Here is a 13,685-nt window from a genome sequence, read left to right on the forward strand (position 1 = left end):
AGTAATAGTGGAATAATTTGTCTTAGTGGAATAATTAACCTTCATTTTGACAATTTCACGGACTTCCCTGGATGAGCACATATGGCCCATTTAACTAAGGATGGTTTAATAGGTGCTGTTTATTACAAGTTATAACAATACTACACAGCTTATAACAATATTACACAGCTGATATATATTTCCCTTAGGAGATAATTTTATACATTATCTGGATATTGATTTTGTTTTAATCCACTTCTCCCAGATCATAATTGACTCAAGGGAATGACAATTCCCTGAAATACATCAAAGCATCAAGGCTTGTCAACCTGCACAAGTTGGCTTTGATGGATGTTTGGCTTGTCTTCTCCTCCAAAATTTATTTTATGTAGAAAATACATGTGTCAATTCAGTTTGTCTTTGAAGACATCTATTTTCCAGTTAACCTCCAATTCTTCACACACAAACACAAAGTCGCTGATTAGTTTCAAATGACATGTTTTTAAATGACTTAAGTAAATTAAGTATTGCATTTAGAATCATTAAAATGTATTTGAATGGTTAAACTACCTTACTTGCCTAGGCTTCTCCAATTATATACACTCTGTATTTTTCATCAATGAACCCATCGCAGGGAGGGAAGCGGTAGAGATACAGATGACAGGAAGGAAACAGAACATGTGCACTCACCACAGATGAAAGGAGTCTCATCTGAATTATCAGCACAGTCATTCACAAAATCACATAGCTTGTCCTTGGCAATGCAGTGCTTGTTAGCGCACGTGAATTCTTGAGCAGTACATGTTCTGTCTGCGCTTAGAAGTGGGGAACAATCTTGAAAGGAAATATCATCCACTGCTACATCTCCTATGTAACTGATACCACGTTTTGCCCTGAAGACAATCTTTAAAAGAAAAAAATAAAACCACTGAAAAAAACATCAGTAGACTCATTCATCAAGAATTTAAAACTTGGGAGACTGGGATAAACGTACATAGACTATCGATGCTGTTGTTTCGTTGCTAAGTCATGTCGACTGTTTTGCTACCCCGTGGACTGTAGCCCTCCAGGCTTCTCTGTCCATGGGAGTTCTCAGGCAGGAATACTGGAATGGGTAGCCTTTTCCTTCTCCAGGTGATCTTCCCAACCCAGGGGTCAAACCCACGTCTCCTGCACTGGCAGGCAGATTTTTTACCACTGAGCCACCTCAGCTTGGACACACTTTTGATACTATGTATAAAATAGATAACTAATGTGAATCTACCGTATAGCACAGGGAATTCTACTCAACGCTCTGTGATGACCTAAACGGGAAGAAAATCCGAAACTGAGGGAATATATATATATATATATATATATATATATATATATAGCTGATTCACTTTGTTTTATGGTAGAAACTAACACAACGTTGTAACGCAATGCACTCCAATAAAAATTGTTTAAAAATTTAAAAATAGAATTCAAAACCTGGGACAAACAGTAAATACAGTACAGAACATAGGGCTTGAATCTGATAAAAATGACCCTGCAATCCGTATGACGAAACTGACCCAGGAAGTTGGAGGGACACTGAAGATCTGTAGCAGACTCAACACATAACGTGTGAGCAGCAACCCTAGTGCCTCTTGTCTAGATTTTTGAAGATGGGGCCTGAGAAACTGGCAGGAGCCACCTATCACTGCTGCCTCTGCAAACCTCAGGGCCAAAACAAGACCTGGGCGCTTGAGAGCCTCAACAAACATAGAAGTAGGAGGCCCACCAAGTGACAGAATGTACCTAGAGACAGAAGATACAAGCATCCTTTCTTTTTTTTAAATTTTATCCACTTCTTACCATTTTTCTGATCTATTCAACTAGTGTTTATCAAAAACATACCGAACCTCAAAACTATGAATTTTTAAAAAATTGGCCACCTCTTTGGACTTGACATAATTGTGACTTGTCTTTGATTAATGGATGTGATGAGCAAAATTCTCAAGTGTGTCACTATTGGTCAGTGAGATGTCACTTCTATGGATTTTGATAGAAATGATGGAAAATAGAATAACAGTACTCACTAAAGTTTTCTAAGTGAAACTAATTCAGATAGTTTCTATTAAATTTGTCTGCAAGCTAAATATGTATTTGTATGTTAACAGGAAATAGTCATATATTTTAAAGCAAACTTGGGACAATTAGAGATGAGTTAATAAGAAATACCTATTTATTGTCATCAAACTCTCAAACATCTTTTTACCAAATCTAAACAACTATTTTTAGTTTTTCCTTAAGATATGATATATTTTTATACTACTATATGAAAAACCTAGGTGTTTTCCTTTTAAGATAATAACTGAAAATTCACATCTTTTACATTATAAAAAATATACATTTTTATGTACAATAAATTCATGTATCAAATTTACATAAAAGGAAAAAATTATTTTTTTTCATAGCAGTTGTACTGGAAAAGAAAAATAAATTTGTAAGATATATTAAGAGCTTGGCTGTGATTAAGAAGAGGTAAAATTAGAATTATAAAGATAACTTTTTTATAAGAAAAATTATGTCCAAGACAAATGGATACACAAACTGAAACAGATATTCAATTACTGGATTATCTGAACTCTTAAATATATAATGCATTGCTTCTGATTAAGAAATTATATAATTAAAGTATCTCAATATTCATTTATTTGTCATCCTATAGATACAACCTTAGGTACTTTGCCATAATCCAATGGTCAAAATATCACTTACGTGTCAACACTCCACACAATGTTGGTTAAGATTCCATAGACTTTAATACTGAATGTCATTAAACATTTTTAAAAGCACAAGCATATTTTTTAGTACAATAAAAGTTGGACCAATTATTTTATAAAACATAGGAAGCAATAAAGCATGGCATCTGTATTATGGACTTGCACTTGACCTGCCTGTACTTAAAGCCTATCACTGCCTTTGTGTAGTTATATAAATAGGGCAAGTTACCCAACTTTTAAGTATCTCTGTATTCTAATCTATAAAATGGAGATAATAATATAAGTCCCTTATAACATTACAGGAATAAAATTTTTATTCATAGAAGAGTACTTAGCATTTAGTAAGTGCTATGTACATGATTGCTCTAGTTATAAAATTATTATAATGAAAGATTATGATTAAATTGCGGTTCTCAAATATAACTGAAAATGACCCAGTGCTGACTCAGTATGTAATTTCTAAAAATACTATATACTTCTACTCAAAGGTTAAAGGCACTCATGTTTCCGATGCTAAAGAGAATGGTAATATAAAACTGGAAGAACAGTAGATAATATATATGCTCCATTACTATTTCTCCAGTGCATAGTAAGGTGCTTTCCTGCACATAGTAGGTTCTTAATATGCTTTTATTAAAGGAATGAATCATATTAAATATCAAATATTAACAAACCATTAAAATTTCATCTTAAGATTCAAACAACATGAGCATATTCCTCTGCAAATTCCATATATGAAAAATTAAATTTCAGAAAGACTAAATTAATAATTGATTCCTCTGCTTAAAACCCTCTTAATGTTGTTTTGAACAAGATTTTACTATGCAAATATTCTACTTGCACAGAATAGTTAAGAATCCACTGCCTGAAGTGGAAGCTGACGCCTGGCAGCAGCTGAACCTTCTACATGTTCTTGCTGATGATCCTTCTTGCCTCTGTTAAAAGGTCTTGAGGGTTAAACAGGTAGAATCCTTTAATAATAAATTTCACACAGTGCAAGGCCACTATATTGTTGTCCAATCTTTCTTATTCTCAAGTTGAACTTATTTCTTGTTCATTTCCTAAATTATCTACAAATGACCCTTCAGAAAACTAGGTTCCAGCAAGATAGATTTATTATACCTAACATTCTAAGAAACTGGGGATAATCTGAATCAATGCCTTTATTTATTTATTTTAAAATGTTACCTTTTCTTTAAGTCTTTATTGAATTTTTTTTACAATACTGCTTCTGTTTTGTGTTTGGCTTTCTGGCCAGGAGGCATGCGGGATCTTAGCTCCCCTACCAGGGATTGAGACCACACCACCTGCATTGGAAGACGAAGTCTTAACCCTTGAACAACCAGGGAAGTTACAGGTATCAGTGCCTTACAAGAGCTGTATCTAGCCTGTGCTTCCATTGGAGTTGACATGGGCTGATCTATCAGATATGGCACATGACTGCAGATACAGTTACTGAATATTCACAGCTGATTTGACTACATTTGCTGTAATGGCACCCCACTCCAGTACTCTTGCCTGGAAAATCCCATGGACGGAGGAGCCTGGTAGGCTGCAGTCCATGGGGTCGCAAAGAGTCGGACTCGACTGGGCGACTTCACTTTCACTTTTCAGTTTCATGCATTGGAGAAGGAAATGGCAACCCACTCCAGTGTTCTTGCCTGGAGAATCCCAGGGACGGGGGAGCCTGGTGGGAGGCTGTTTATGGGGTCGCACAGAGTTGGACATGACTGAAGCGACTTAGCAGCAGCAGCAGCAGCTGTTATATAGAGGACTGGAATTGCGATCATTAGCAAAGATAGTATACCATCTATAGATACATGCTGTAAATTCAAAGAATTCAGGCTTGTGCAGTTAAAACTGAGAAAAAATGACATAAATGGCTCTGGATTCTCACTTTCCCATATCCATTCTAAATCTTAACAGTTAAGCATTATCATCCAGTAAATATCCCTTCATGTCAGACAAGACAAACCTCCAAAAGCAAAAATCACACATCCTAGGAGCTCTTTTTTGCCACATAATCCATAAAAAATAAAATTCACATTAAATATCTTGTCACATAATTACTTTTGGGTTAAATGTTTTAATCTAGGTATCATTCATTCTTTTCCTTTACTTTTAGGTCTTATCCTAATATTATTGTATTTTACATGAAGACAAATACAGCATCACACAATTTTGTGCTTCCCCAAATATTTTTCAGTCATGTAAACCTGTTTTCTCTAATAAGGTTCAACAATGCAGTGTACTTTCAAAGGTCTGTTTAATCAGGTTTGAAATAAATGAAGGTAATTACTCTACAGTCTCTGAGAATCTATTTGCAAAATAGAGTGGTGTATGAGACTGTGGAGGCATGATGGTTGTCACTAAAATTAAATATTCCTAGAAATATGGTTGTCTGATTAGAAACAAAATTAGGGCAGTCCAGAACTGTAAATTCCTTACGGAAAATGCTATATGGAGTGGTACGCATTCATGTAACATACCAGAATGGGAATGAGAGGCCAGAAGACAGGGGTAGAGGAAATAAAGGAAAAAATCAACAAAACTCAATCATCGTCTTAACTTGGATTACAAACCTGTATATGGGAATGAACACCTAAAAACAGCTCCACTTTTTTCCACTGTGCACCTTGCTGTCCACTTTGAGCCCACAATTTAGAAGTAACATTGTCTTTCTTGCTGAGTACCTGCAGAGATAAATCAAGTAAGAAGTATTGAAACATTGTGCCTTGATACATTTTAAACATGTAGAATTTTCCCAGTATTTCTTTTAATTTTAATGTCAACATGAATCCCTGAGAGAAAAGCTCAGACAATTTTCATTAGATATCTTTGTTTTCTAGAACAGCACTGAGTCCCCCAGGGTACCTTACTAGCTCTGTGTAATAAAGTCGTGCATGAATATCTGTCAGTCAAGTCTGAAGGTATCTGGGCACCATTTAATTAAGAATTCTTAACTACCTTATCTTTTAAAATCTGACATCAGAAACAACTTGAAGTTTCAATATTGAATAACATTCATGTAGTCACATGAAAAGCACAGGATTATTTACTGAAACATAGTTTTGAGAATGACCTTGTGTTCAGTGGGGATGGTGAAATTACAACAGAAGCCAATTCAATTCCAACAGCACGTATGGGTGATATAAGCAGGCATCTTCTTATCTAAGCCATTAAGAGTTCCCCACCCAATGAACTCTCACCAGTACTACTGGGGTGGGGGAGGGGGTGGCTTCCCAAGTGGCACTAGTGGTAAAGAACCCACATGCAAGAGACTTAAGAGACATGGGTTCGATCCCTGGGTCAGGAAGATGCCCTGGAGGAGGGCATGGCAACCCACTCCAGTATTCTTGCCTGGAGAATTCCATGGACAGAGGAGCCTGGTGGGCTACGGTCCATAGTGCTGTAAAGAGTCAGGCACAACTGAAGCGACTTAGAACATTCACACGAGTACTACTAGGCCCTCATTCTAAAGGCAAATTGAGACTCAGCAGATAAATAATCATGGCTCTTCATTTAGATGACACAAAAAGAGCCATCAAGGGAGTAACTGAGAAGAATAGTTTCACATTTCAAAATAACTGAATTAGATGATGTATTTAATTATATCACGACATTACTTTTTAACAATACAAATATGTACAATGGAATTATTATTCACATAAAGGTGTGGAAAGGTTTTGGTTTTTGAGAGTGAAGTTAATTTTGAATGCTTTCAACATTGGTTTTTAAAGATGTTAAATAGAAATGGTTATTTTTACAAAGTCAGAGTTTTCAGAGTCATATAAAAATTAGTATGCAGCTAGCAAAAATACCACTAAATTCTTGGTCCATAAAATTCAAGTTGAATTTTAAACATATTAAAGTCAAGAAAACAGAATTTCTAAAAAATGTAAAAAATCATTTTTGAAGGATACTAAATGAGTCAAGGCTATGGTTTTTCCAGTGGTCATGTATGGATGTGAGAGTTGGACTGTGAAGAAGGCTGAGCACTGAGAATTGATGCTTTTGAACTGTGGTGTTGGAGAAGACTCTTGAGAGTCCCTTGGACTGCAAGGAGATCCAACCGGTCCATTCTGAAGGAGATCAGCCCTGGGATTTCTTTGGAAGGAATGATGCTAAAGCTGAAACTCCAGTACTTTGGCCACCTCATGCGAAGAGTTGACTCATTGGAAAAGACTCTGATGCTGGGAGGGATTGGGGGCAGGAGGAGAAGGGGACAACAGAGGATGAGATGGCTGGATGGCATCACTGACTCAACAGAAGTGAGTCTGAGTGAACTCTGGGAGATGGTGATAGACAGGGAGGCCTGGCACGCTGCAATTCATGGGGTTGCAAAGAGTAAGACACGACTGAGCGACTGAACTGAACTGAAAATGAGTATATAGGAAATAGGTCTTCTTTGTATGAATATTGCTGTACATACAAATCACTAAATAAAACTGTGTTCATATAACATAGTACCAACATTTAATGTCCTTAATATTCAGCCATGCACAAAAATATGGATTGTATGTATTACCACTGTAATTATTTGATAATTAATTGCTTATAAAATTTAAGGCTGTTTTTAATTTTTCATCTACTAATGTAAACTCATATTAAAAAAATATGAAAGCCTATTTCAGACAATTAATCTCAACCACAAAATACACCCACTAAATAATTCTCATTTTTCTGATGGAAACCCTGTAGTCAGTTGTATTGATTGTTTTCTCTAAAACAATTTTTAAAGAATCAGTGTAACACAGAGGTAAATTATAACTTCAATCTACAAGCCTACTTGGATGTTTTCAGGTTATTATATGCACACATACATATACACAAACAGGTTTACTCTTTAACTGTTTTTGGTAGAAAGTCTCATCTATAATAAATAAAACTATTCCAAAATTGATTTATAAATTTAACATATTTCCAATTAAAAAAGTAACAGCATTTTAAAAATAAGATATGTTTATCTAATTTGGGGGATATAATACTTAATATTGCCAGAAAAATCCTAGAATAATACTAAAATTACATCAAGCTAGCTGAAAAGAAATGGATAAGCAGGTGATCTGCAGTGTATTTCTCTCTACTTGTTGGGAAAAAGAAAGCAGGTAACCCAAGTGTTACCTCTTTGCAAATACACTAAATATAGGGCTTCCCTGGTGGTCCAGTGGTTGGGAGTCCTCCTGACAATACAGGGGACATGGGTTCAATCCTTGGTCCAGGAAGATCCCACATGTCATGGAGCAAGTAAGCCTGTGCAGCACAACTACTCAGTCTGCACTCTAGAGGCTGCAAGCCGCCACTGCTGAGCCCACAGGCCACAACCACTGAAGCCTGCGATGCCTTGGGCCTGCGCTCTGCAACAAGAGAAGCCGCCACGAGAAGCCTGCGCACCGCAACTAGAGAACAACCCTGGCTCACCGCAACTGGAGAAAAGCCAGCGCACCGCCCTGAACATCCAGCGCAGTCAAAAAAAATTAATTTTTAAAAAAGATACTAGAAAGAGATAACAATGGAGTGTGATAAATAATTCTATATTGAATTAAAATTTTCCTACAAAAGATTCTATTGGGATATTGGACAAGAAAAAGAATCTCTGAGTGAAAGATACATTAGAGTTGCCTGTGAGATTCTTGCAACATTTTGTGAGTTTCAAACAGTTTAATATATATATATATATGTGTGTGTGTATATATACATATATATATATATTTTTTTTTTTTAACCAAGAAACAATTTGAAAGAGACTATTGGAGAATGTAGCACCACTACATCAAAGATAACAAGAATGCACATCCAAATATCACCCAAGTGTTTATATTCATTTGTTGTGTTATTCACAGAATATTGACTCTGAAACCTATATGACATGTTTCAAGCGTAAAACAGTATCACACAGAAGCTGTAGCCTCAGAATAAATTCCATAATCATATACAACATTATAAACTATACCTCAATAAATTAAAAAAAAACAAACAAACAGGTCAACTGGCTACTTGAGTTTTAAAACAAACTTTATATGTTTATAAATGGTCTTGACACACTTTTATATGTCAAATACATTTGAAAAAAAATAGAAGAGAAAATAAAATGACCTAAAATAGACCATAATCATAAATAGGATAGTTAAAAAAATTCTATTAGACATTCAGGTCCAATTCTAAATTTTTTCAGTCATAATGTTTTGAAACCAGTTGATAATTGTTGGTAATTGTCCATTTCTCATTTATTAGCACACGATATATTTTAACAACACTAAATTGCATAGTATGAACTTTTATAGAACAAATTTGGAAAACGCCGTTGCCTAAGCAGTACCTGGAGAGAACCAACTGTGGCACCATTCATATGAGTCCAGAACACCAGGGTACATTTTGGTCCCGTGCGTGAAATGACAGGAGTAAGGATATCAGCTATGTCACCAAAATTTCCATTGGAACTATCAGCATACAGGTACCAGCCGTCTGCGGTATTTCTAGGGAAAGAAGGATGTGTTTATCAGATAAAAACGAAGAAGAAACTCATAAATACAGTTTGTCATTGATCATACATTACAGTTCTGTAATTTGTCCTAAGAATATAACATGCTGTTTAGCATAATGACGACTCATAACCTTCAGCATAGACATTCTTCTATTTTAATTTTTAATCTGTGTAGCATTGGTACAATGTGCAAAAATTACGGTAAAGGCTAAAATTAACCAATCTAACATGTAATGACTTGATCTTTTTTTTATTACAACAATACTGCCAATACTCTGATCAGTTTTGTAGAGCTTATTTTCATGTGGGTAAAATGAGACTTTGAAACACTGAAAACATTTAGAAGAGGCATAAAAAATGTAACTATAAATATACATAATTAAAGCATGAAAAAGAGAAATGAACTGTCCTGGGGTTCTATTAACTGGTCTAAAGTCTTTCAGGTTCAAATTTATTTTCTCTATTAAGTCAGTTTTACTTAAACATATTTTAATAAATTGGTAGATAATTTTTAATGTGTGTCTTTTCTCTCTGAATTTCATACAGGAGAGGGAAACTAATGATGGAAACAAATATCAGTGTAATCTTGCCATAAAGGATAGAGTTTATACCCTTATTTTAATTATCAATTCAAAAAAGAGATAAGACATGCTATGCAACACAGAGCTTTTTGAAATATTAAATAAGGAAGTGATTGCTGAAAATTCAGGTATTCTTTCACTTCTTTGATTAATTAGCTTTCACAGCACTTTTTCACCACATGAGACACGAGTACCATAGAGTTTAAACTTGCTACTTATTAAAACCATTTGGAAAGCTGTATAACTTCCGGAGGAAAGTAGTATGAAACATTAACAGAAAATAGATGGAGACAAAGAGGAAAGTGTTCATCCAGTCACATGTTTACTGAGTCAGTCTTTCGAGTCTTACTTGTCCAGCAGTGGGAATGTGACTGTGGACAAGATGCATGACAGGGCTGAGCCCTGGCCACAGCATTTACTAGATGGCACTTTAGGCAAGTTATTTAACCTCTCTGAACCTACTGCTTTCTTCGTTTATAAAATAGGATAGCTCCATGTTATTAACAGGAATTAGAAATAAGTGGAACCTCTAACACAGTACCTGGCCCATCTAATATATTTAATAAATGGGAGTTGTGATTTGTGATTATGTTTATGTCACTAATTGCTGCTAATGGAATAAAGAGTTTAGTGTCCTATGAACTACACAGGTTATGAATTAAGATTATTTTTAAGAGGCAGGATTATCACATTAAATTGTCAGCATTGTGTGTCAATGACTAAACAGTTCCAGCTTTTTTCCTTGTGTGTGCTTAATATCCCAGGATCCCACAGATGCTGAGAACAAAGATGAATACATGAATTATTCAGTGGTTCAGGATTCACTGAAATTCAGCTCCATTTCAGTAGACTTTTTTCCCCAAAATTGGCAAACTGACTGTAAGCTTAATATAGATATCCAAAGAACTAAGAATAGCCATTTTATCACAAAGGAAAGCAAAGTTGAAGAATTTACTTGATCAGATATCAAGATTCATTATAAAGGTAGAATAATCAAGATAGAGTTGTACTGGAGTAAAGACAGAAAAATGGGCCAGAGAAATGGATTAAAAAGTCTTAAAATTCTATACATATTTGTACATCTGATTTATGAAAATCTTAGTTCTTCAGAGCAGTGAAGGAAAAGACAATCTTTTCAATGTGGATTGAACAAATTATGTAGTCCTATGAGGAACTTTGACCCCTATTTCACAACATTCAAAAATAATAAATTACAGGAAGAATATACCTGAAATGTGAAAAGTAAAACAATAAATCTTGTCTAGGATATGTAATAATATCTTCATGATATGGGACTGAGAAAAAATTTTAAATAATATATAAAGATTACTAACTATAAGAGGAAATACTAAAAACTAGGACTGTATTAAAAAGCAGAGACGTTACTTTGCCAACAAAGGTCCATCTAGCCAAAGCTATGGTTTTTCCAGTAGTCATGTATGGATGTCAGAGTTGGACTATAAAGAAAGCTGAGCGCCGAAGAATTGATGCTTTTGAACTGTGGTGCTGGAGAAGACTCTTGAGAGTCTCTTGGAGAGAAAGGAGATCCAACCAGTCCATCCTAAACAAAATCAGTCCTAAATATTCATTGGAAGGATTGATGCTGAAGCTCCAATACTTTGGCCACCTGATGTGAAGAACTGACTCACTGGAAAAGACCCTGATGCTGGGAAAGATTGAAGGCAGGAGGAGAAGGGGATGACAGAGGATGAGATGGTTGGATGGCAATGAACTTGAGTCTGAGTAAACTCCGGGTGTTGGTGATGGACAGGGAGGCCTAGCATGCTACAGTCCATGGGGTTGCAAAGAGTCAGACATGACTGAGTGACTGAACTGAACTAATTATATAACTACATATTTATATAAGGAAGAACAACATGATGAAATACTGCCAAATGGTAATGTTTTATCTTTGGGGCCATGACTATTTCATCTCTTACACAGTGTCTGGTTCACTCTCAACAATAGTTGATACTCTCAAAAATACTTGATACTCTCAAAAATACTTGATAAGCAAAAAGTACTTTTAAAATCACATGTGGAAACAAAAACACCAAGGGAATACTAGAGCTGTAGATCAGTTGATATTATGCAAGAAAATTTTGTAATAATATGTTCCAGGCTAGGGGAGAAAAAATATAAAAAGACAGAACAGTATGAATAGATTTGGAGACCATGGAAGTATTTGGTGACTAAAAGTCATAATTCTAGTAACGATAAAAGCATCTAATCAATGGTTCTTCAACTGGAGGTCCTTGCACTAATTTCACAGCAACTAGACAATGAAAATATACAAATGCTTCATTTCCCCCAACAATACAATTTGAGAAAAATCAATCACAATAACGAGAGTAAATGAATTATTGGAACAATTCTAATTATATTCCCTTGAAATATCCCCTCACCTGCAAAGAAAAGGAAAAAGGGAGACATTTCAGGAGATCCATTTGAAAAATGTAAACAATACAACTGCATTTGTGTTTTAACACTGCCCTATGCACACTGGGCTTCCCCAACGGATCAGCGGTAAAAGAATCTGCCTCCAAGGTGGGAGACATGGGTTCAATCCCTGGGTCAGGAAGATCCACTGGAGGAGGAAATGGCAACCCCAGTATTCTTGCTGGAAAATCCCATGGACAGAGCAGTGTGGAGGGCTACAGTCCACAGGGTGGCAAACAGCTGGACACAAATGAGGACTGAACATGCAGAAGCACATCCACACAGGACCAGTGTAAAAGTATATCATCTGGTTACTAGTTTTATAGGCCTTAATTGAGGACATATGATGTGTGTATAATGTCTAAAGGAAAATGAAGAATGATCCAAGCACGTGCCTGAGATGAAATTATTTGAGCACGTACCTGCAAAGGAAATCAACTCCCCTCCTGGAAAGAGTACAGCAGTAATGATCATACCTAACAGTGCTGTCACTCATAAAATATCAGCATCTCTCTCCCAGCCTTCAAACTGTCTTTTCTCATACAGGGCAGGAAGTATGATGTTTTATAGAAATATACCTTTTCTAATAAAACATAGCATAAACCACAGTAGTAAAGGTTTAAAGAAAGCACAGCTTTATATCCAGGTGTCACAAAAGTAAAGATCCAGGTGATGATACAGAAGTCATTAAAAAGTCATTATAAAAATAGATCTGATTTACAGTCAAGCTATTTTTTAAAATGCTGCCTAAGCATCATAGGATAATCAGTTTCTAGAGCCTCAGTATTACACAGATTAAGTGATTTAAAAATTGACATTTCCCTCTTATTTGAGAAGTGAAGTGAAGTGAAGTTGCTCAGTCATGTCCAACTCTTTGCGACCCCATAGACTGTAAAAAATAAACCCTTGCATGGACAAATCAAAATATACAGGTACAGTCTGAGGGACATATTCTTCAGGCTTATCCTCTGTGTTGAGATATATCTTATGATTATAATACTGTAACAGGCTGTTGTAATATACCTGATGGTACATGAGTGACTGAAAGTTGTCATGAACTTGATTACCTTCATGAGTAGCAGAAAATACAAAGTGTTCAACAGTATAATTCTCCTGGGGATTTCCATAGTATCACCCTCATGTCTGCAATGAACCATCCTTGCCATGTGTAACTCCTCCCCACCCCTCCTACCAGCTCCACAATCCGATCCACCGACTGCTGGAGTAACCTTCTTAAATAAGACAGAACACTCAGAGTTCTCATGTGGGATTTTTAAAATATAAGGGAAAAGGAACATTTCTTCTTGAGTGTCAGGACATGACCCCACCCCCATCCCTGATCCCCCACCCAGGTCTGAAACCAGATGTGCAGGATTCCAAAATTCCACATATACCCTCTACATTCTGCTGGAACATTGCAAAAGACCAAAAAAGAAAAAGTTTCTATTTGATTTT

The 13,685-nt window shown here is 35.8% G+C and overlaps 1 protein-coding gene across 12 annotated transcripts in view; it reads right to left on the reverse strand.

The window, feature by feature from the left end:
- Positions 1-13,685, reverse strand: part of MALRD1 (MAM and LDL receptor class A domain containing 1) — a 754,524-nt gene that overhangs the window by 367,069 nt on the left and 373,770 nt on the right. For all 12 annotated transcript variants that reach the window (XM_086334563.1, XM_086334560.1, XM_086334554.1 and 9 more), the window contains 3 exons: positions 9,046-9,202; positions 5,309-5,419; positions 670-883 (listed from right to left, as the gene is read on the reverse strand). In XM_086334563.1, the coding sequence (XP_086190689.1) occupies positions 670-883; positions 5,309-5,419; positions 9,046-9,202 (482 nt within the window). The remainder of the gene's footprint in view (positions 1-669; positions 884-5,308; positions 5,420-9,045; positions 9,203-13,685) is intronic.

Source organism: Bos grunniens, chromosome 13 (assembly GCF_055505025.1).
Source record: "Bos grunniens cultivar Pamir isolate PY7600 chromosome 13, Bosgru_T2T1.0, whole genome shotgun sequence".
Taxonomy (NCBI): Eukaryota; Metazoa; Chordata; class Mammalia; order Artiodactyla; family Bovidae; genus Bos; species Bos grunniens.